Source organism: Haplochromis burtoni, unplaced genomic scaffold, assembly GCF_018398535.1.
Source record: "Haplochromis burtoni strain Fernald_Lab_line unplaced genomic scaffold, NCSU_Asbu1 Contig_479, whole genome shotgun sequence".
Lineage (NCBI taxonomy): Eukaryota > Metazoa > Chordata > Actinopteri > Cichliformes > Cichlidae > Haplochromis > Haplochromis burtoni.
The window spans coordinates 317,635-340,446 of NW_024582840.1; the positions used below are offsets into that span (position 1 = coordinate 317,635).

Sequence of the window (22,812 nt, forward strand, 5' to 3'; positions counted from 1 at the left end):
GAAAGTAAAAACAAGCAAAATGTGCTTCTTATTTTTTTTTGACCAGACCTTTTACAGCTGTTTATGCCTTATTACAGTTTTTGTACATTTTTCACTATAATATTTTAGGAGCCATATTTAGAATATAAGGCATCATGTGACTTCTTGAAGGTTATCAAAACTCTTATTTAGTTTGGTCTCCTTATTTAAACTTTGAAAGATATTGATTATAAAACATGCCACAGTTAGGATGCTCCAAAGTTTGCTGGAATTCTGATAACTTTATCATTATTCTCTTATTAAAGACTTATTAAAGTCTTTGCAGAGAAAGATGGTGCCACTAGCTCGCACCAGCTCATCCACAGCACCTCAGCTGAATCTCATGCTTCTCTTTTTTTTAATCATATCATCACATCAAACAAAATAATATACTGATGTTTTACTGTGATTGAGAAGTTTGACGTAAAGAAACCCTAATCCTTAAAACAAACCTCTGACAAATATACACTGTGATCTCTGTAACATAGTTATTTTTCAGTTAATTATGATATTAGTTTTTCCTCAAGTGTAGATTAAAATGTAATTTTGTTTTCATTTTCATTTCCAAACCTTGGATTTTAAATGTAGTGTAAACATAAATCAGATCAGATACAGAAAAAGTACAAGCGCTGTTTATCAAGACATGAGTATAAGGTCTTGATGCCAGGTCTCTCTTGGAAATGAGATTTTTAATCTCAATGAGATTTTTTACCTGGATAAATAAAGGATTAATAAATAAGCAACAATATGATAATTATAGTATCTGTAATCATGTTACCATGCTAAGATTAAAATTAAGCTTGAAGTACAGCTCCTGTTTAGACGGACTCTATAAATCAGTAAACAGGTCAATAGTAGCCGACATATTAATCCCACTCTAAATTAATTCCTTGGTCTTCTGCAAATTCGGTGTTGTTGCATTAAGGATTACTGAAAAATTACAGTATCCCTAGCATTCCAATAATATTCATATTTATGTTTGCGTGTGTGTGTGTGTGTGTGTGTGGGTGCCAGACCTCCTGAGGGTGGCATGACTGAGAGCCAGTCATGGGTGACGGCCAAAGCCCAGGAAATGTTCCAAAAGACGGGTAACTGGAGCCCGGACAGACCCTACCCCGACGACCTCCACGACAACCGTCACAACCCCCAGGTATAATGACACCGAACATGCATGTTGTCACCGTGATAACATCAGTCTAAACCCAACCAGTCCCTGCTTCCACACTGGTCTAGTAATATCTGTGGACATAATAGAGAAGGATGTAACTATAAGACTGCATCTAATTATTTGGAGGGAAGAAACTGCAATCCCAACTCAACAACCTACTTCTGCAGGGTTTTTCAGTTTGTGTAGCTACTCAGTGACCCTACTTGCTATTACGTTTTTCTAAAGCATCTAACATGTAAAACTTCCTGCTAAATAAATACAGTTCAAAACATTTTAGAGGGTTTTTCTCCACTTCAGTGTCCGCTGCTAATTCAAAGCTGAAACGATCTTATATTAACCTGTAAAAATGTTCAGAGCTCTACATTGTAAAGTGAAAAGCGCAGCTTTCTAAAGAGAGCAGTTAAAGACAGGTAAGGTGTGTCATTAACCTCCTGGTTTCCTTTGCTCCTTGGCGAGCATTTTATTTAGAAATGTCTTTTTGTAATTATCTAAGCACACAAGTGGATGGATAGGCATCTAAGCCATGGAAGACACCTTTACAGACCTGGACTTTTGCACTTAATCAGCTCCTTCATTCCTGCCGTTTCGATGTTGCTGCTGTTACTCCGCAGGCACAACAGCAGTCTTTTTCTTTTTCCAGATGTGCCCACTTTTCTCCTTTCGTTCTCTTTCTCCATCTTCCTCCCCCTAGTCCATGTTCCCCCTGCCTTATTCTCGCAGTCTGACCATCTTCCTCTCCCTTGAGTTTTCCTGTTTCCTCTCCAACCTCCTCTCGAGTCAGTGGCTTAAAGTTTACAGATGTGTTTTGTGACCTACACCTTTTCCTCCCCACTATTCCTTTACTTCCGCTTGTCTGTTGGGGTGCTCCTACTCCCCAGTGCCTCGTCTCCCTTCTGAATCCCATGACGGCTGCACAAAGACGAAATGCGAATTACAAGTTGTGTAAGTTGGCTGTTGAGCTCTTGAGAGGCTCCAGTTTTCAGAGGGTTGGCAGCTTGATATTAAAATAGTTTTCCAGTGGTTCCAAAGAAGTATTTCCTTGTTGGATTTTGGATCTAAATATATTATGGTTATGTGGTTTTATAGTTTATAAGCTGACCTAATCCATCCCCACACTAAATTTATGCAGCTTGTTGCATAAATTGTCCTATTATTCGTCCTGCAATTGAAAAAAAAGAAAACTAATATCATATGAATAATCCTATCCTTGTAACTCATTAACATCATGTCATGCCCCTCGCTCGATTGGTCAGTGAGTCTCCCCCTCAGCAGACAGTGGTCACGCCCCCTCTCATTGTGTTTTACAGACGGTAGAGATGAGGGAGATGGGGCGGGACGGGTACTCCGACACTGAGCCCTATCACCCAATGGATGGGCATGGGCGGACCCTCTCCATGCCCCGCCTCTCGGCAGACAACCAAGTGAGCACCTTCATCTCACCATCACTCACTGTCATCCTCACTCTCTCACATTATGCCTGACAGCTGAAGTGAATTGGAAAAGCTTCTCTCTCCATCCTAAAACAAATAAAAAGGAACGAGTCTGACATCATCTAAAACCTTCTCGTTCGAATAATAATTTTTCATATTTCTTAAAGCATTTCAGGTAACTCTGGGTCTCTGAATGAGACGTGCCACTTAGGATGTAATGTCAGGACAGGAGACTGCTGTAAATTCACTTCCCTCTGTCTCGTTTCCCTTCCCTCCTCTTTTTCCACCCATCCTCTAACCAGCACTGCCTCCCTTTCACCCTTCACTCCTCCAGCATCTGACCCATCACTGCTCATCTCCAAGCTCCATCTCTGAGCAGCACTGCAGAATGTAAAACTGGGTCTGAAGGCTGGATCAGTGTCCTAGATATGTATATTAATATACATCTAGAAGACCTGTGTGTAGAGAATATTTAACCCCTCCCCTGTCACTGCTCCCCGCTCCATTTCCATTGAATCCTTGGTGTGTCTGTCCCGTGTGAACTGTGGCCAGAGTCACTCTTCAGCTGCGAAATAAATAAAACTCAGCGTCTGCAACACTTCAAGGGAAACAAAGCACACGGTTGTTGACGTGAAAGTTACACATAAAGTGGGTCATCCGTTCATTATACTGGGCCGTGACTGACAGGATGAAGAGCGTGATCTCAGCTACCCACGCTGTCACTGAAGTGAAACTGTGGCGTGTATGATGATGGGTGCACGCATGTAAGGCATGCCTTTTTTTAACTGACAAAACTTTGACAAAAATAAAAAAGATTCGATACATCTGCAGATCAGGTTTGTGTATCCTCACTTAACTGTGGCACACAAATCCATTCCAACAGAGAGCTTTTCCAGTTAGCTAAACCTGTCACGCCAAGGCAGGTGTTGCAATAGTTCAGTAAGGATCTAATTAAATAACGCAATAAATCAGCTTTTTACTTTAAAGAAGGATTATTGAAACTCAGTTAATCAAACATTTCAGCACATGTCACATACAGCGCTTGTGGACCTACGTACTTACTTTGAAGCCTCTGGCTGCAGTCACACACACACCAACACATTCATGTCCACAGCATTTCACTGCATCACGTCATGTTGCTCTCACTTTGGTATGTTGGTTCCTTCATAAGGCTTTTCTGTCCGAGCAGTTGGAGTAAACAGCAGGATTGTGTACATAATAAAAAATCAGCTTATACCTTTTTACTTATGTTTTTGTGGAAGCACTTATTAAATGTAACGTTACAATAGAGCTAACGGTTATCACCTTACCCTCACATTGTTGTACAGTTATCCAATGGCTGTGATTTATTGTACTGTATTGTCTTAGATGCTTTTCATATTTAGTATCTGCACACCAGTATGCACTCATTAAAGCAAACACTGCCTGACCCAGGTCTGTTACCTATACATTTGAACATTGCTAAGTCTTCAACTCTGAAAAATAGAGTTGAGGTTTAGTGTAGATATGACGCTGCTTTGAAACGAAAAATGTCTCTATAATCGTAAAGTATCCAGAAACTACGGAAAGCTAGCTCGTTCTGTAGAAAATATCCTGTGCGTGTATCTGTGAGTGTGTATCTGTGTTTAAGCGTGTGTGTTGTGTAAACAGTATACATGTGCGTCTGTACACTGTTACTTACTGTATTCTAACACTGCTCTGCTTTCCAGAGTGCTCGTGCTATTTCGGTAAGTGTGTGTGTGTTTGTGTGTGTGTGTGGGGGGGGGGATGTCCTCTGTCTCCTCTTGCTCGCCCGCAGATCTCTTGGCTCTGATGCGTGCTGCGCGCTAGACATCCTGAAATTAACTGAACTCTCTCTTTCTCTCTTTCTCTCTTTCTCCTGTCTCTGCACCCAACTCCTCCTTCATTTCTTCCTTTATATCATTTTATTGTATTTCATTTTTCATCCTCCTGTGCTTTTGTCCGACATCCTCATCTGTCCTCTTCAAAAAACAAATCCTCTCTTTCTCTCCTCCACAAATCACTGTCTTATCCTGTTATCGATTTCTCTCTCTCTCCATCCTTTTTTCTCCTCGGGTCCTGGTGGCTATGCTACGTCGGGCCTGTGCTCTGTGTGCGTGTGTGTGTACGTGCGTGTGCGTGCTACACTCCTCTGCTATACGTTATCATCTCTGTGTTCACCTGCTCTGCAGCGGAGGAGACACAGGCCTCGCGGAAATAACCTCAGTGTATGTACCTCTTGCTCTATCTCCATCTGCCCTCTCCCCCGCTCGTTTCCTCTGTCTCTCTCTGCCGGTCTGTCTTTCCAAACTGGATCTGCAGCAGATTGTAGTTTTGCTGGTCATTTCGCCCCACATCAGGTGCCATATGGGTGGAGCTGAACAGCAGTGAAACAGTTCAACTCGCCATTCGGTGTCAAAGAAACTGCCCCTGCCCTGGTATTCAGGGCAGTTTGCATTTCCAAATCCTTTTCATTTTAGCAAAATTTTCAGCACTCTGTGTGGCCGACATTTGTTCTTCAACAGCCATTCAGAGTGTTCACGGGCCATGATTGAGTTTTCAATCAAACACTGAGATGGAACCAAGTGGTTCAGTCGGTTGAATGGAAATTCAAAACCTCTTTGCTTCTGCTCATTCACCAAATATTCCATTGTTTCCAGAGTGGCTGCACACAGTATTTAATTATAGTTTTTAAGTATTTATCTTTTGTGATGTTGCACTGACCAGAGACATCTTTCAATTTCATTGTACCTGTGACAATGACAATAAAGAATATTCATATTCATTCATTCATTCATTCATTCAAGTGTTCTGAGCAAAGGGTATTCATCTCTTGGACAGAAACTCAGCGATTTTCCCAAATTTCAGATAAATCAAACGTCTATCTAGTTTTCAAAAGCCACCATTTTCAGTGCTGTGCAACACTTTTGTGTTCATGTCTGTAGACACAATATGAAAGTCAGCATCAAGCAGGAATTTTATGCCTTTTTAAAAGAAATCTCTGCGTTGTCTGCATATAGTCTTTTGTGGTAATGGGTTGTGTTCTCCTTCATTGATGCACCTTTAGAAAAAGTCAACCTCTATTACATTAATGCAGTGAACCCCACCCATCTGGCACTCGAGCCTCTTTGATTCAGCTTTGACCTAATTGTCACTGTTCAGATCTACTTTGATCAGGCCTTCTCCTCTGTCTTCCTCTTCTGTCGGCTTTTCTTTGAGCTATCTGAGTCTCTCTTTTTCTTCTTCCTTTTTCTCTCTCGAGTTTGCTCATGTTGAGCTCGCTCTGCGCTCCATTGTTTTCACTCCCTGTGAGAGTTTCACAGGAGTTCAGCTCGTACGCAGCGTCTGTGTGTGCTCGTCTGTGTGTGTCTATTACCTGTGCATTTGAATCCTTTGCATCACTGCAGACCGGGTCAACAGTGTATGATGAAAAGCATGGACTGCCCTGATATGTGACTGTTGGCCAGTACCGGGGATAGGCAGGGTGCCGGCATGTCATTACTCATGCATGACGTGGCAAAGTCTCACTGTGGATGCGAGAGAAAGTGGTGTGCCAATGAGGCAAGGCGTTGCTTTAGTCAAAGCCTGATGTTCAGTAGCATAAAAGGTGGCATGAAAGGCAGAGTGTGATGCTCATGATGTAGCTGCGTTTTGTTCAGCACCTTACATTAAGTTGCTTTCAATTCAAAATTAACAGTATAACTAGGGATGAAACAAAAATGAAAAACTGAAAGAAACCTGCCTGATGAGGCGTTAATGGACTAGTTTACTGAGAGCTTGGATGTCTACAAGAATGTGAGTCAACTGCTCTCAAAAGGTATACAATAAGACCACAAAAGAGACTGATAAACTAACTAAAAACCAGGGAAGACTAGTCAAATCTGGCAAGTCGGGTCGGTAGTGACTAAATATTGTTATTCTAGCCAAAAAAGTACCATCTCACAAAAACACACTCCAGTGCTGATTGTTCTCAGTCAGAATTTTCAGAACATTCCCTAAAACTCTGCTTTGACAGTCTGACTCTTGGGACATATTCTTGGGGAACAACCTTTTAAATTAAAAGAAAAAGGACAGATATACTCCTGATCATGCTCCTCACCTAATGTGCCGTCTTCAGATTTGGACACAGCTGGACTCTTCCACTCAAAAGTTCTTTTTGGTCTCTGGATTATAGCCAGAAATCTTGCTCTCACAAAGGGTGGAGCTCCTCTACGTCGAGGGTGGGTCAGTTTGACACACAGTTTGATCCTCTCTGTGAAACTTGAAGATCCATGTTGAAAACAATGAAAGTGGCAGCAGGTAAAGTTTCTGCGATTTATGGGTGTAGCAATGCAACTTTTTGATATTAGCTTTGGCCTTTGTAGTGTCCGAATAATGGGGGGAAAAGAATATAACTTTGTAAATATAGCCAGAAAATTCGAAGTCCGACACAAGTTTTTCTGTGTGTGTGTGTGTGTGTGTGTGTGTGTGTGTGTGTGTGTGTGTGTGTGTGTGTGTGTGTGTGGATTAAGGGTGTACACATTTCTGTACTGCCAGCTACTCAGAGAACATGCATGGCTTGTGTACAGACTGCTGTCTGTAAGTGGTGACATTCGTCTCAGGGCGGAGAATCCTCCTGTGTTTGTCTTTGTCTGGCCTGCTGCTTGCAGACTGACCTGCTTTATCATCGAGTTAATGTGAGGCTTTGTGGGGGTTCACAGTGTGGGCAGGGTCTTTTTCCTGATCAGAGAAGCCTGACAATGAACCCAGCAGGAAAATCATGTAGAACTGGTCCCAGTATATATGTTGTAGGTCACATTTCAGCTGTGAGTAGATGAGCCTTCATGGTGAGCAGGAAGTAAATCACATCACCAGCTCACTTTTGATATTTGTTTATTATTTTGTTTATTCAAACAGACAGTGGACAGTGAAACATTTTGTCTCATAGTTTTTTTAGTGTAGGATTTTCCTGTTGAGTTCTTGAAGAGCTTTTGCTCTGGCTCAGAGCGCCTAGAATGATGGATTGTCTTATCCGCAGAGTGTCCATATTTGATTTATATTCGATCATACTTAGAAAATATGCATGTAGTGAGAAACAAGATCAGTCTTTGAATAAGATGTAACCCTTGCTGCTCTATTGTCAGATTGGCGTAATGTTTTCCTCCCACACCATTTTTGCATCATTCTCATTAATGATGAGGACTAAGGCTCTCCTTACCATGTGTTTCATACCTTTGGCATGACATTTATGTCATCCAGCTAATTATAATATGCCAGTTTGAAAAGCAAAAGTTACATAAAATCTGTTCTTTTTCATGGCTATAAATATATACACATTTTTTAAGAAATGCCAAGTAATGTGGAATTTTCAGCTTTGCATTTTGTGTTTTTAATTATAAATCAAACCATAAAAAGACTGTATGGTATCTCAACCCGAGTTTCATGTAAATGAAATATGGCTGCTGTGGGGAAAAGCGCAATATAGCTCCTCTGTGCATGTGAGGCATGGTTTCTAAAGCTCAACCTCATGCTTGTTCTCTGTCGCGCTACCCTTTTCTCCTCTCCCTGTGAGTTCCCTGTTTATATCTGTGCGTTTCATATCACCATATTTTGGTGAAGAGGCATGGTGTCACATGCTGTTTCATACTTAGACTTAATACTAAGGGATTTCAGGTCCTTTCCTTCAAGTTACATGAATGCTAATGCCGTTAGCTGGGGTCAGATTAGGCTATTCAGAAATCATATTTAGATCTGTATAGGTCACCACACACTACAGCACACAAGCCAAATATTCATATTATCAAATCAAACTGCACCTTCTGAAATCCTGAATTGCCGTCTTGTTCCGAACCACCACGCATCTAAATCAAGAGTTGGCATTGGATCATAAAGCACTTATACGCCCAATACCATAATGTTATATACTCAGCAAAAGTCACTGAAGTGACTGGTGTCCTTCTCAGACATGAGGACGGACTCCACTCCAGCAGTCCAAGGCCTTAAATCTCACTTCTTTTTATCTTTCTCTCCCCTACCTTATGATTTCTCTATCTGCCTCTATCTCCCTCTTCTGTATTTTCTTCTACTCTGCCTCCTTTGTCCTCGCAGACCATTACTGACACAAGTCCGATGCGTCGCTCCACGTCCAGCCTAGTTCATGGGCGTACAGGCAGGGGCGTGAGGCTGGACGACTACTCGCTGGAGAGGGTGGTGTCTGAGGAGGGGAGACATGGAGGACGCAGGCACAGGGACAGAAGCCACCGCACCTCGCAGCGCTCCCTGACCAGATACACCGACGCGGACACGGGTGAGTAACTCAGAATGGTTATTTCCTTTGAAATCAGACCAACATCTGCACCAGTGTTCAGTTCACCAAAGAAAGATGAGCCATAAATCTCAGTGTGAGAGCAGTGCATCGTCTGCGTACAGATGGTGTGGCTAAGCTGACTGGTGTTTTGATTGCTGTGGTCAGACTGTCATGTTTAACACCATGAGAAGATCCCTAAAACTGTAACTTTCCATATTTGAGGGCTAGTGTTAAAATTAAATAATGTAAATTGGTTGTACAATACAATACAAAATGGCATCACGGACAATCACAAATATAGGGCAAGTTTGTTGTGGCTGTTCATGAGCATTTGACTTATTTGTTGATTTAACTTTGCTTTTATATGAAAAAAAAACTGTGGCTTGGAAATAAGTAGACAAAATCATAAGACTTCACAGTTAATTTAGAAAATATGTTATTGTCATTTCATTCAAGCACAGATTGTGCTTTGGAAGAAAGGAGTTTTCTCATGTCACCAAGTCTCTTTACACAAGGAGAAACTTAAGTCTTGCTAACAGGCTACCATTTGTATTAGTATGTGGCATTTTATGCTAAACTATACTACATCATAGATGTCTTAGCTGAAAAATAGAAAATTCTACCTCGCATGCTAAACTTTAGCATGTTAGCCATGTTAGCATAAGAAACGTTTGTTTGACCAGTAGACTGAATAAAAAAAAATACCCATTGGTTTGTGATTTGTGACACTATGAGAAATCAATTATTATTTAAGGCTGTCATTGATGTAACAATATTTGTTAGTAACATTAGCTTGGTTAGCAAGATGTATTCAGAGACTAGGTGCTTATTAATGTTGAAATACAAATAATGTATTAGAATATCTACTCAAAAAAATTGTAACATAGACTTCTTGTAATATATATGCTAGTACACATAACCACAACTGCAAAATAAGTGAGTTAAAAATGCTACAAAAGACACATAAGCAGTCAAAGCTCAGTTCAGCTAAGCTAGCTGCCTATCACTTAGAAGAATACTTTAGGACTCACGGCAACCTTAACATAGTTGTGGTCAAGGGGAAGTAGCTATAGAAATCAAAAGTGGGGTTTTTTTGTACCAGGCTATAAACATGCTTCTTACTTCTCTAAAGTTAAGGACTGGAAGGTCATAGGAATTGATTTAGATTCAAATGGATATTTTAAAATTAAACATTAGCCTCAAGTTCGATGTTGTTTTCATCTAACTTATTACGTTTTTAAGGACCAAAACATGTCCAAAAATTTATTGCAACTGTGTGCAATGGATTTGTAATCTTGCTGCCTTTGACTTCAACAAGGGTGACCATGTCTGCAACTACCTGCCATCTTCAAATTAACATTTTTGCATCAGAAAGCTGTTGCCTTCTGCATGCACAGAAATTCACATTAACTGCTTACATTCAGAGCCAAACCTCATAGATTTGAAACAGAAATTCAGAAATTCTTCCACAAATAGTGACCTAGTTGCTAGGTCCATTATTGGGCAATGGTTTAATTGCAAATTGACTCAGCAACCTTGCTTTTATAAAGGAATAGAACCGAAATACAATCAGCTGAGTCTCCTATTGCAAAGATCATGTGACAGACGTGTTTTGCACATAATTGCGATCCGTTAACACTGCATTTATGCATTAGATGGTAATGGTTTACAAACCTTCACCAATCAGTGGTTCTAGTTAGTCCTAGAAGGACCATAATTGTTTGGAGACAGGTTGTCTCCCACCATGCAACCTGTATAATCACCTCGTGATCGAAAGTGGTCACTGAGCGATTCAGAGTAAAGCCCAATGAACCTCTGGGTGACCAGATGGTGACTGCAACTACTTGCAATTGCTTTCTGACAAAATAGTACCTTGATAGTACCTTTTAAGATTGCAACATATGGACATTTAGAAACTTCTACATATAGTACTGCGTGCAGTGTTGTTTGCAGCCAGGTCAAGAGTAATTCAGCAGCAGTTACTCCATTTACCTAAGTCAACATACATTTACAGATCATCATATTCACAAATATTAGTGCAATTCTAATCTTGGCACAGAGAAGTCCTTGAAAAGAACATTGCACAAAGCAGACAGCCCACTTCATCATTAATTGCGAGTCCAAATTGCATGCTTCAGCTGTAAAACTAATGCAACAACGCTGACAGAGTTAACCTCTAAAACCCTTTTATAATTGAAGAGCTCTCTAATCTAATGGAGAATCCTCTGCTCTGCCACATCGATTCTGGAGTGGAGATGTTCTGCATTTGACTGCACAACTGGAGTGGATTTTCTTCTTGCATGTTTTTGCAGTTTTAAGAACTTTAGCTTTACAGTAAACATGGAAAGTTTATTGTGTTAATCAAGTGGATAAAGACTTCTTGAGAATTAAGAATATCTTTGAGTAGAATTTTTGTTAATATGTTCTCAAGGATAATAAAATTATTGGTTTAAATGTAAACTGAGACGTCTCTTTGCCAGGACTGGGCACAGACCTCAGCACCACCACACAGTCAGGTGATCTGCCACCCAAGGAGCGCGAGCGGGACCGTGGCCGGACCAAGGACCGTCGTCACCACCATCACCATCACCATCATCACGGCTCTATGGACAAGGAGCGGTACGGCCACGACCGCCACGACTACTCCCACAGGCATCCCCACGACCGTCACTGGTCCCGGTCACCCAGCGAGGGGCCTGACGGACGAGGTCACAGACAGGTGGGCTCCAAAAGCAAAGATTATTGTCAAGGTTCAGCTGTTTAATTTCTTTATAGAATGTCTCATCGGGAGCATTTTGGATTGTTTGAGATTTTCTCTATTTCTGCATAAGCACGAGACACTTTCTCTTGAGCTTCAGTTCACAGACAGATGGCTTGATCTGTTGATTTTTATTTTGGTGGCATTAATAGGACATCAGAAAAGGCCTAATACATGATCCTGTCAGCACCCGGTTTCACAGATAGGATAAGGTCCTTATGCTGGAATGCAGTAATGTCGGAATGGCCTTTTACTGCTTAAAAGTTACCCAGTCTTCTTTTGTGAGCTCCCAGCCGATCCCTTTGGCCGACCACTCCTGGGGAGGATAATAGTGGTCCTGAAATTCATTCTTTAAAGACAGTGTGTCTAACTGTGGGTTGATGAAATCCAATATCTTCAGAAATAGTTCTGTAACATTTCCAGCCTAATGAACATCAACAACTCACCCTCTTTTGCCCTGAATGATGTACTTCTGCAAATACTTTGAGATGATCAGTTTAAAAAAATAATTAATGGCTAACAGGTTCAGGTACTATTTATTGACAGCCAAGTAACATTGGGAGAGTCAAAGTAGAATACTTCACATTTGCAGGATCTGCTTTTAGGGCTGATATTAAAAACAAAAACTTTTAATTTCATTTTTGCAGAAATATAGAAAAGAGTACACAAAGTCTCAAGCACCAGTGTAAACATGCAATTATAGTATGGTATGACCTGTTTTTGTCTTAGATCTATATTTTGATGTACTTGGATCTTCTTATTATGACTTGAGGACAGTAGTTAATCATTTCACATATATTGTGACCCTTAATCTCCAGTAAGAGTTCACAAAAGGTTATTTCCACACTTCTATTTATGGATATCAATCTCTCTTTTTTCTGTTATGCTTTTTTTTCTTTGTCACCATTTCTCTGTCCATTTTTCTTCAATGTGACATGTGGCTTCTTGATGTCAATTTTTTGCTTCATCACTATGTTTTTGGATGATTTTTAATGGTGTCTATCTATCCATCTTTCTATTCATCTATCTCTCTTTCTTTCTGTCTATCTATCTCACCTCCGTTCTGCTCTATTCTGGTCTCTGTTGTTATTGTTGTGGTGCGTTTTGATTTTCCTTGTTTACATTTTGCTGTAGGGCAGTAGTTCGGTGAGCGGCAGCCCGGTTCCCTCTACCTCGGGGACCAGCACTCCAAGGAGAGGCCGCCGCCAGTTGCCTCAGACCCCTGCAGTCCCACGCCCACATGTCACCTACTCCCCCGCGGTCCGCAAGCCTGGCTATGGCCCCCCAGGGCCAGGTCGCCTGCGTTCACCCTCTCCACGACACTTCTCCCCTCCAGACCATGACAGAGGCTACCACCACCGACCCCCGTCACGCCACGCCTCTCCCCACCACGGGGGCTCTTCATCCCGGCATGGTTCGCCACGCTCCCCTAGGCACCAGTCCCCACGCTCGCCCCTCCACGGCTCACCCAGGTCGCCTCACCGAAGCCGCTGGAGCGGGCCTCCACCCGGGGACAGCCTGGAGTGTGACGGGCCCTTCTACGAGAGAGATTATGAGTATGAGCATCACCACGAGCCTCCCGCCTACGAGCAGAGTCTCTCCCACGGCAACCCTCACCCACATGGAGGAAATCCTCACCCACACCCACGTTCACCTAGGACTGCCCGCCACGGGCCTCCTCCACCCCCTCAACCGCATCCACGCAGGGTACCCAATGGTTACCGCTCAACTTCACCTTCCCCACACCGACGGGGACCACCAGGAGTGCCGCCCCACCCACACCACCGGCCTGCCCATGCCAGAGGGCCCCGCAAGGGCCTGCATGAACCTTATAGTGAGACGGATGAGGATGACTGGTGCTAGCAACCATAAAGAGCTTGGGATATGGCAGGAGAGGAGAAGAAGAACACCAGTCTCCAGTGCTCTGGCCTTGGATATGTAGACTAAAAGAAAAAACAAACAAAAACAAAAAACAAAACAGAGTGGTGGGATGGGTTGGATACCCTCAAAACCCTCTACCTTCAGCTCTCAGACTATGAACGAGTGGAAGGGGTGGAGGGGCGGGGGGGGGCAGCAGAAAAGCCTTTTACACATTTTGTGTAATACTCAAATGAGTGGCAGAGCAGCATATGGGTAAAAAAGAAAAAGGGACCGCCAAGGCCTGGACACAGTTTACCTCTGCTTCTTTCAATCTCAGAACTACACTTCCCAGAATCAGCCTTGATCATCAAGACCTGGCTGCAGGAGGAAAAGAGAGGTGTGGGAGTGCAAGCAAGGGAGGAGCACGAGGTTATTCAAGTGCGATGTTATGAGGCCTAAAAGCACTTCTCTCAGACTGATGCCTGATTGCTTAGATTTGCTAGACGTGTGCTATTTGTCTCTGGCCAGACTGCTACTGTAAAAGCCTGAAAATGAGCTGGAACACAGAGTCCGCCGCTTAGACTCTGCTCCTAAACTGATATGTTTAAAGATACATCAATTAATAAAAAGCCAGGACCCCCCCAACCCTTACATGCCAAGCTATGCCTCCAGAAAATCAAACTTGAACAATGAAGAACACAGTGAAACTTTACATGACAAACACTGAAAAGAAAAAAAAGGGAGAACAACCACTTTATCTAGAACCTTTTTCCTGTCCAACTGACAGAACCAGGAAGCTCCGCCTATACTGCAAAAACCAGCCAATCACAGCGCTGGCTGATATTTGATGAGTTTTATCATCTCTGTTTACTGTTAAGGACTCGCATAGTGCTGATGGAACTGATGTGACATCACTTCCTGTCCAGCAGATGGTGGTGATAGGAGTAGTAGTAGTAGTAATAGTGGTGGCAGGGGGGAGAGCCACAGTGTGGGCTCACTTCCTGTTCACTTGCACTTGTGGGCTGGGCTCAGGTAACTAGAGAAAGGGAATCGGACACTTTGTCAAGCCCCTTCCCTCTCTGTTACTCAACAGAGGATGACCCGACAGGAAATGACATCACACAGTTGAATAGGGCGGAGGAGAGGAAAGGAGGGATGGGAAAAAAAGACTAATTTCTTCAGTATTTCTTCTGTCGTTTACTTCTTGTTCTTCTTAGGACATTGGAGCTTGGTTCTTCTGTTGCATTCGCTCAGCCTCCTTTGATCTTTTTCAGAGCTCAAAATTTGATGGAAACCTGCATGACTGATTAAATACATATTAGAGAGGAAATCTAACTGGTGTGGGTGGGACCTGGGGGGCTTTGTAGGAAACTTTGCATTTAGGTTTACAAAAGAAGCTCCCTTCTTTCCAGCTCTTTCTTTCTCTCTCAGATCTCAGCAGAAATGTTGTTTTGTGGTTTCTTTGTACCTGAAGCAGGTTTTGACAGTTGGGTATTTTATTTGTCTCCGTTTCTGCCCAAAGCTCTGTTACTGCAACCTGTTAGAAGACAAGGAGCACCTTAAAGTTTCTGTCTGCACTTGAGAAACAAGAGGGAGAAAGGGCATGGAGAAGCGAACCTCTAACACACTTTATTTATTATTGTTAATGATGACACTTTTATGAATAATGATATCAATGTCAATGCAAAACGATGGTGACAATGATGATGATAATGGTGATGATTGGTTGAATTGTTGCTGTAGATTTGTTGTCATGTTATTTGGAGTTATGCTGTGTATGCTATGTTCATCCTGTTTACATCCATTATGTTATTATTCCCCCGTTCAATGATGTTTATCGGGTTCCTGATGCCTTGCTGCAATGTTTCAAGTCAACTGCGGCTTGGGAACTCTTCCTGAGCAGCATTGTGTGCTATAATGCAAATCTTTAAAGACACACTTTTTTCTCTCTGGAATGGTGGATTTGGAGGTCAGATGGACTCTCAGTTATCTGACCTGAAGTGGTTCAAAAGGGGTCAGAACTCTGTCAAGTCAACCCAAAGATCAGTAATTTAGGTTCAGAGTCAGAGGTAGGACAATTTATTGAGAGCCGTGAAAACTTTGTCTTCTCTTCACACTTAAGAGGTGCTCAGAAAAGGTCATTTTACCAAGTTAAAAGTTCTACTGAGATTGAATTCTCCCACTTGCTGCCAAAAACAAGCTTTTCAATCTGTTGGGCTCTGCAGTTTTGTAGTGAGAACAGCACAGTATTAGTGGTACAGTGTTGGTGTCGGTCAGTATTTTTGCCACCAGGGGGCAGTGATAAACATATTATGTTATTGGCCCTACCTTCCCTGTCTACAGGACAGTCTCTGAGCCACATCCTAGTTTCAAGATCAGGAGTCAAAGCTGATCTTTACCTTATATCTTTGCAAGATATATATGTTAAGTCCTTGTGTTTCGCAGGAAACATGGATGCAGCCCGAGAGACAATATCTGTTTGTCAGTCCGCCCTTCCGCTTGCTTGTCTGCGCCAATGCTGACCATCCACCCCACCCTACAACCCCTTCTCTCAGGTCTGGCTAACCAGAGTCAACTAGTCATCCCAGTTCAGTCACATACGGTTGTAGCAAACCATTCCCTGCCAAAACCAACCTCAGTATCCACCGACCTTCTTTTCCCTAATTTATCCTTCTTTTGCTGTCCATTTGACGTCTGTTCTTTCAACTTGGTAGAGAGTGATGCTGAAGGTTCAGGACAGAAACACTTAGGACTAATAATATTTCATCCTTATTGTTATGAGGGATAACACTTATTGAATATTCAATAACTCTAGGACAAAATGATAAAGTATAGATAAATATAGTTGATTACCTACAGATAAACCTAGATATGATATCGTAGATGTAGTTATAGACAACAGAGTATAATTAGAGTTTCAGATAAATATTTATTTTGCATACCGATCATGCTCACAAAGAAGTCAAAGAATCGAGCTACTCTTAAAACCTCGCGCTGTTTGCAAAGGCCAGAAAACAAACCCCAGTCCACGTGTTGACTCTATGCAGACCTCATAGGCATCCTCATCATATTACTTCAAAAAGGTGAACCTACGACGCAGTGGTTCTGTAAAACAGGCCGAGGAAACGGGAACATGCAGATCTGAGAAAATGTGAACACTGGCACCGATGTTTTTTTCCCCAGACTTCACATGACATCACACCCCCACAGTTCATGTACCTCTGTAGCTGTCTTTTTCCCTCCCTCCTCCTGATGACGATTCCCTTTTTTCCTCCACAAATTTCTATTCTCTCCAAAATATGTGTTGCCTCCAGGCCTAGTAGTTGAGCATTGCGTAGGAAAGATGTGGATTGGGGGGGTGGTTGTTCTTTGTTAACTGTTCATTTGCTTAGTGGGCATGAAGGGGCGCATAACACGAAACCCCCTTTCTGTCCTCACCTACAATCAAGAGGTTACGGCAGGTGGGGAATGTTCCCCAAAGCCCCCTACAGAGCCACAGTGCCTTCTGTATCCGAGTCAAATTTGTCATGCCCCATCTTGTCCATCGCTCACCCCCCTCAACCCTTAACCCACTGTAGTAGATGAGATCATCCACACTACGCCTTAAAAGTTGAGTCCCACTGGCGCCCATGCTAGCATAGAAATGGGGAGAGTGGTGACTTTAAAACTGGGCCACAGTGAGGAAACGGTCAAAAGGCTAGACTCGAAGCAGGAAAGCCACATCGCATCCAGAGTGGGACGGACGACTTTAAAACTCCCATTCAGACATACAGATTTTTGTAAAAGTTGCCAAAATCCTAAGAGATCCACACAGTTGGAATCAAAGCCTTGAGGTTTTGGCCTCTACAGACTAAAATGACCATCATTTCAGGATCCTGCTAACTGGCTAGCCCTCTTGGCTATGGTGTGGCACCATCTCGTGTCCATCCCAGAGATGTCCTGGGTCCAGTTTCAGGCGGTGTAGTGAGAGTTTCACAGAGGTGCACGGCAGTTTGCTTACTTCTCAGGTCCCTCTAGAGTTAGGTAGCTAGATAGAAAACATAACAAAGAGTCAGCTACACGACAACACGCAGGCGTCAGATTGAGTTATTGTATGGTTTTACCTGGTGTGGTGTCAGAGGTTGGAACGGTAACCCCACCTTTCTGCTTTCACTAGCACATTATACACCGACAGCCTGCCGACACGCCACACTGTTGACAGGCAGGCATTAAAAAGCCACCTCCATTTTGGCTCCATGACACCACTCGCTTGTCCAGAATTGTAACAGCAGATCCAAAATGGCCGACACACAACACTGCCCTTTTGTGAAAGCATGTTGTGTGTGAGCATTTCCAAAAACAAACACCGTTCTCTTTGACGATAAAAGATCAGTGAGCATTTGATCTTTATTAGTTTTTGTGGGTGTTTCTCTTTGTTTTGCACAGGATTGGGGAGGGAGGGGAGGGTCTGCAAGGTTTTTTGCTCAGTCATCACTTCTCTCCACATCTCCTTCGCATCTTCACCTCTGGCTTCTGTCACCTTTCTAAATGTGTGACTAATCATTTCTGGATTTTCTTCTTCCTTGTGGGATAAAGGAAAACCGAACAGATGCACCAACCCATCCGCTCAGTTGGCTGTGAAATTGTGTCAGCGGGTCAGTCGTGAGGCAACGTTTCGAAAACACAGAAATAAGGGCTCTCTTTAAAAAAAAAAAGAAGAAGAAGAAGAAACAGTACACCGTGGGTTTTAATGTACAGTAGTGCTGCCAAAAGTTGTGCTTATGTAGCTGAAGCCACTCTGTGGTCTCCCCTTTGTACAGCACTAAATGTGTGCATGCGTGTGTGTGTGTGTAAGGGGGGTCAAGGCAAGGCAGGGGAGGGACGGGTGGGAGGGGCCGAAGGCAATTTCTTAGAGGTTTTGGTGACTCCAGGGGATGGAGGGGGGAGTTTGGGGGAGGGGAGGACAGGGAGCAGCAGCAGCAGAGGTCATAGAGATGTTTTACACAATTTCACAATGGCACTGGACCACTTTTCAGACTCATCCTCATCCTCAGAAGCCATGTTTTCCACCGTCAACCCATCCACGCTTTGTCCCGCTGTGAGGAAGGCGTGGCTACTGCTGCCATAAGGAGACATTTCCTCTGTTTGTGATGTCTGTGACAGTGTGTGAGTGTATATGACTGAGCAGGTGTTTCGAGTGGCGTCCAAGTGTGTTTAGTGCTGAAATCGATTTGTGTGATTAATCGCTAAGCCTTGTCATTATTATACATATACGTATCAGGTTTGTCACGATACTAGAATTTAAAAGTCAATACTGACGCCATGGAAAATCCTCAGAACCAATGTCAATACCACAGGGAAAAGTGAGCGAATATTTTAAAAAAGAAACATCAACAGCAAAAGTACTTTTAAGTGGTGCGAACTTGTGCAAAAAATACAACATTGTTGTTCAGAGTTATGAGCGTTATTTCCTTCAGCTGTTGAGTTGTCTGCTAGTGTGTGAAGTTCAGTGTCAGCTGGGGGAGGCCAACACGGCACCGCTGGTATCAATGCTGTTGCCAATGAATATCTGATTGACTAATAGCTTTTTTCTAATAAAAATCACTTCAAGCTTCTAAGATTTTTGGCAATGGCTTAAGAGTTCCTGTTAAAGTGCAGGTTTGTTGTAATGTGGATTACAAGCATTGAAAACACATTTGCCCATTAGTGTTCATTAATGAGCCCGGTCTTTATTTGAAAGGAAGAAAATAACAGTCAAGTTTGGTTCAAGTTAAATAAGTAAGTCTAAAGTAGTAAATGGTTTTGGAAGGTTGCGTTGGCTGTCTCTATAATCGACTAATCGTTTCAGCACTAACTGTGTGTGTGTGTACTTGTGAGAAGATACGGGACTGGGTTTGCATGCATTCGTCAGTTTATTAGTGTGTGTGTGTGAGTGTGTGTGTGTCCTGGCACCATCGGCTACAGAAGGTAATCCTCAGTGCCTTACACTGTACAGGACACTAAGATGATTTCTTCATCTGAGATATTCACAGCGCACACACATTACGTTTTAACGTCCTCATTGCCCATTGGTAAGGATGGTGTGGAGGGTGTGTTTGTGCGTGTTTGTATTTGTAAGGGGTGGGTGGGGATGGGGTGGGGCTCGGTAGATCATCATGTCACATGTGTCACCCATCGTCTCCCTCTCTCTCCGATGCCATCTAATGTGTATATTGCCTCTGTAATTCTTGTGTATACAATCCATAAAGTTTGTGGAAAAACTCACTGTGTTCATCAGATCTCCATTCATTCTACACTCGTGTCGCTTCTCTTCTCCCTCCGTCCCCTCGCCCTCCCTCATCGTGTCATACCACCCGTGAACGCAAGGTGGTGGGATTGAGCTTTCACAGTCATCGCTCATTGTGAAACGCCCGTGTGTATCGGTTGAGTGAGTTGATGCTTGTGTGCGCATTTTTGGTTTGGAGGCGTCTGTCTGCCGCGTGTGCGCCTTGCTCAGTTCCTCGTGGAGCCTGGCAGGTGTTGGGGCTGAATTTATTCACTTAGATGAATAATTTGTAACTCAGATGAGCAGTGAGAAAAGAAACCATTCTCAGTGATCAGTTTCTCACCTCAAGGAAACAGAAGAACAGCAAATACAGCCCGGCAAACCCTTACATTGTACGTTAGCGGATTAAACTGCATTTAACGTATCGATAATCTCTTTAGCAGATAAGGTCTTTACATTTACACTGAAGGAGAGAGTTATTAATGCAAAAGCATGACACCTGCCTGGTTCCCTAATCCAATCAGTAAATCGATTCTTCAGAAACACGGGTGAAATGCCTCTTGCTGTAGCCACTGCAACCCTCAAGCAAGCTCCCCACTGTTTCCATCCATGTCCTTCATTCTTCCCTCACCATCTCTGTGCTCTCTGTTTGTTTGCATCGCCATCAGCCCACCAGAGAAGAGTTGCCTCCAGAAGATTCGATTTCTTTTTTGCTTTTTGCTCTCAACGTCAGACACTGCAGGCTGATAGATCCCAAAACTGGACTGTTTTGTAGGTTTGAAAATACTGTTAAATATGTTCTTGTGAAGAAGACTCTGAATGCCTTTAACCAGTTTAGGGAATATTAGTGATGCAGCAAACGAGCTATTACGTCATGTTCAAGCCACTAGAGATGTTTAATCTGCTGCTTTGTGACAGTTAGGCAACAGCTGGTGGAACAGTCACACCGAGCCAAACAGAAGGAGTTAAAGGTGTCAGAGTGACCTTCTCCAGTTACACAGCCCTCCATCAACTGTTAAAAAACAAAGGGTTCAATCTGATTTCAAGGGATCCAAATACCAGCCGATTAAAAAGCTTTGTCAGCGCTGAGATGCAAAGCTGGGAATCTCTCTGGAGCAGCCACCAGCCATCCATCGCCACGCACGCCATCCGACCCTCGACCCAGTAGAACCAAAACCAGTGCCACAGTAGAAAACCATACAGCAAGTCGGGGTGGAAAAAAAAGATAAAAAATATAATCATACATGGCAATTTAAGATAAAAGAGAAGTATTTAATTACAGATTTGCATGTGCAATGTGCATGCCACTATGTTGGGTAACAAGTCAACTTCAGGAATTAAAAAAATATATTAAATATAAAGAAAAAGTATATATATGTAAAATATATATATATAGATAGATAGATAGATGTTTTTAAGAGCAATGTGTTTCTTTTTTCTTCTATTTTTAAAAACAAAAATAAAAAAAAACACAAATAAAAAAACGGAAAAACAAAATCATGCTAACAAAAAAAATGGAAATGACTTTGATGATAAAATCAAAGAATGTTTGTTTCTTATATTTGCCAGTTATTTCACGGGGAGGGAGGGGGGTATCCATGGGGTAAGAAGGATAGATAACACTTAAAATAACATTACAAGAAAAAAGAGAGAGAAAAAAGATTTTAAAAAGGGGGGAGAAGGAATACTAAACTTTTCCTGGATGATAAACAATCCCTTTGAGAGTAAAGAGCTGCCTGAACCTGAATCTGGTGATGTTATTCCCGTTTATGAATTCCCTTCTTTCTCTCTTCCTCTCTCTTTCTCACTTTCTCTGACCATCTCTTTCTCTCCCTGTTTCTTTCTCTATCTCTGCTGTTTCTACCAGTGCATTTTGTAATTTCAAACAGAACTCTTCCTAAAGAACCTGAATAAACCAGAGAGAATGCATTCTAACCATCCTCCTGTCTGCTTCATTGATGCCACACACCGTGACACCGCTGACGAATCAGAGTACACATAATCTAATCACAGTTGGTGTGATAACAGATGTGAAATAGCTTGTTTTAGCTCCACAAAGAACTGTAGGTGGACTCACTGAAATCAATACAAGACTGAACAAACTCTCATTGCAATTCATCACATGGAAAATGCATGTAAATAGATTTCGGTTGTTCGTGAGAGGAGAAGCTTATTGTGATGTTCTGCAAACTTGAACGCAAATCCAAATGCTACAGTCACAAACTGGAAATAAAGGATGACCATTACTTACATTTTACTCTGCAGTATTTCTAATGGCCTGCAGGGTGCCTCTTCTTGTGTTAAAATAAAAGTCAACTTGCAAAGAAGTCTGTAAAAAACAACTTTCTGCCTTCCCTGATTCATGAGTGCAATAAATACTTTCTGGATGAGTTCATAATGTCTGCTAGTTAAAAGTCTTGATAAATATTTGTGCCACTTTTATTTATTTATTTATTCTTGTTGCTAGCTGCTGTAGACTCCACCTAGCCTTGCCCAGACATCCTCCCAAAACACTTGCCTGCCTTCTTTTACTTTGTCATCTCAAAGTGAATTGTTAAGATCTCAGTAAGATAAGAAAAAATTACCCATCTGTTTACGAGGAGGTGCTGGTACCATATGACCAATGAGAAACATGAGCAGGCGTGCTGGGAGCAGAGTCATTTACACTGCTCAAAAACAAAAAAAAGCTGTTGTCACTTTGATTTTCAGGTTGTCTTTCCATTCAGCCCCCTGTAGCTCAATACTTTTCATTTCCATCAAATGATGTGGGATCCAAAGACATTACCCAGTTCATATAGGAATAGCTATCTAGCATGATTCTTTATCTTACTGAGAGCTTGCTCTCCGTTAACCTTTTCTTTAAATTTACCTTCTACTGAGGACTTAGACGTCATTGATTCTCATTATGAAAACACACCAAATAAATGAGGCACGTGACAACTCAGGGTTAAACCTTTAGCTTCCTGATACCGAGAAGAACAACAGATGAATTACTCTGTCCGTGCGAGAGTTTTCTGAGCTTTCAGGACGTATGTTGTACGATCACAT

General features: G+C 42.3%; 1 protein-coding gene across 13 annotated transcripts in view; it reads left to right on the forward strand.

The window, feature by feature from the left end:
* cacna1ab (calcium channel, voltage-dependent, P/Q type, alpha 1A subunit, b) overlaps positions 1 to 21,699 on the forward strand; it is a 204,548-nt gene extending 182,849 nt beyond the window's left edge. For 5 of the 13 annotated variants that reach the window (XM_042213760.1, XM_042213763.1, XM_042213762.1 and 2 more), the window contains 7 exons: positions 1,033 to 1,168; positions 2,494 to 2,607; positions 4,326 to 4,343; positions 4,809 to 4,844; positions 8,704 to 8,902; positions 11,383 to 11,621; positions 12,795 to 21,699. In XM_042213760.1, coding sequence (XP_042069694.1) covers positions 1,033 to 1,168; positions 2,494 to 2,607; positions 4,326 to 4,343; positions 4,809 to 4,844; positions 8,704 to 8,902; positions 11,383 to 11,621; positions 12,795 to 13,523 — 1,471 coding nt within the window. In that variant the 3' untranslated portion in view covers positions 13,524 to 21,699. The remainder of the gene's footprint in view (positions 1 to 1,032; positions 1,169 to 2,493; positions 2,608 to 4,325; positions 4,344 to 4,808; positions 4,845 to 8,703; positions 8,903 to 11,382; positions 11,622 to 12,794) is intronic. The other 8 variants (XM_042213765.1, XM_042213766.1, XM_014341387.2 and 5 more) reach the window with 4 other exon arrangements.
* The last annotated feature ends 1,113 nt before the right edge of the window (positions 21,700 to 22,812 follow it).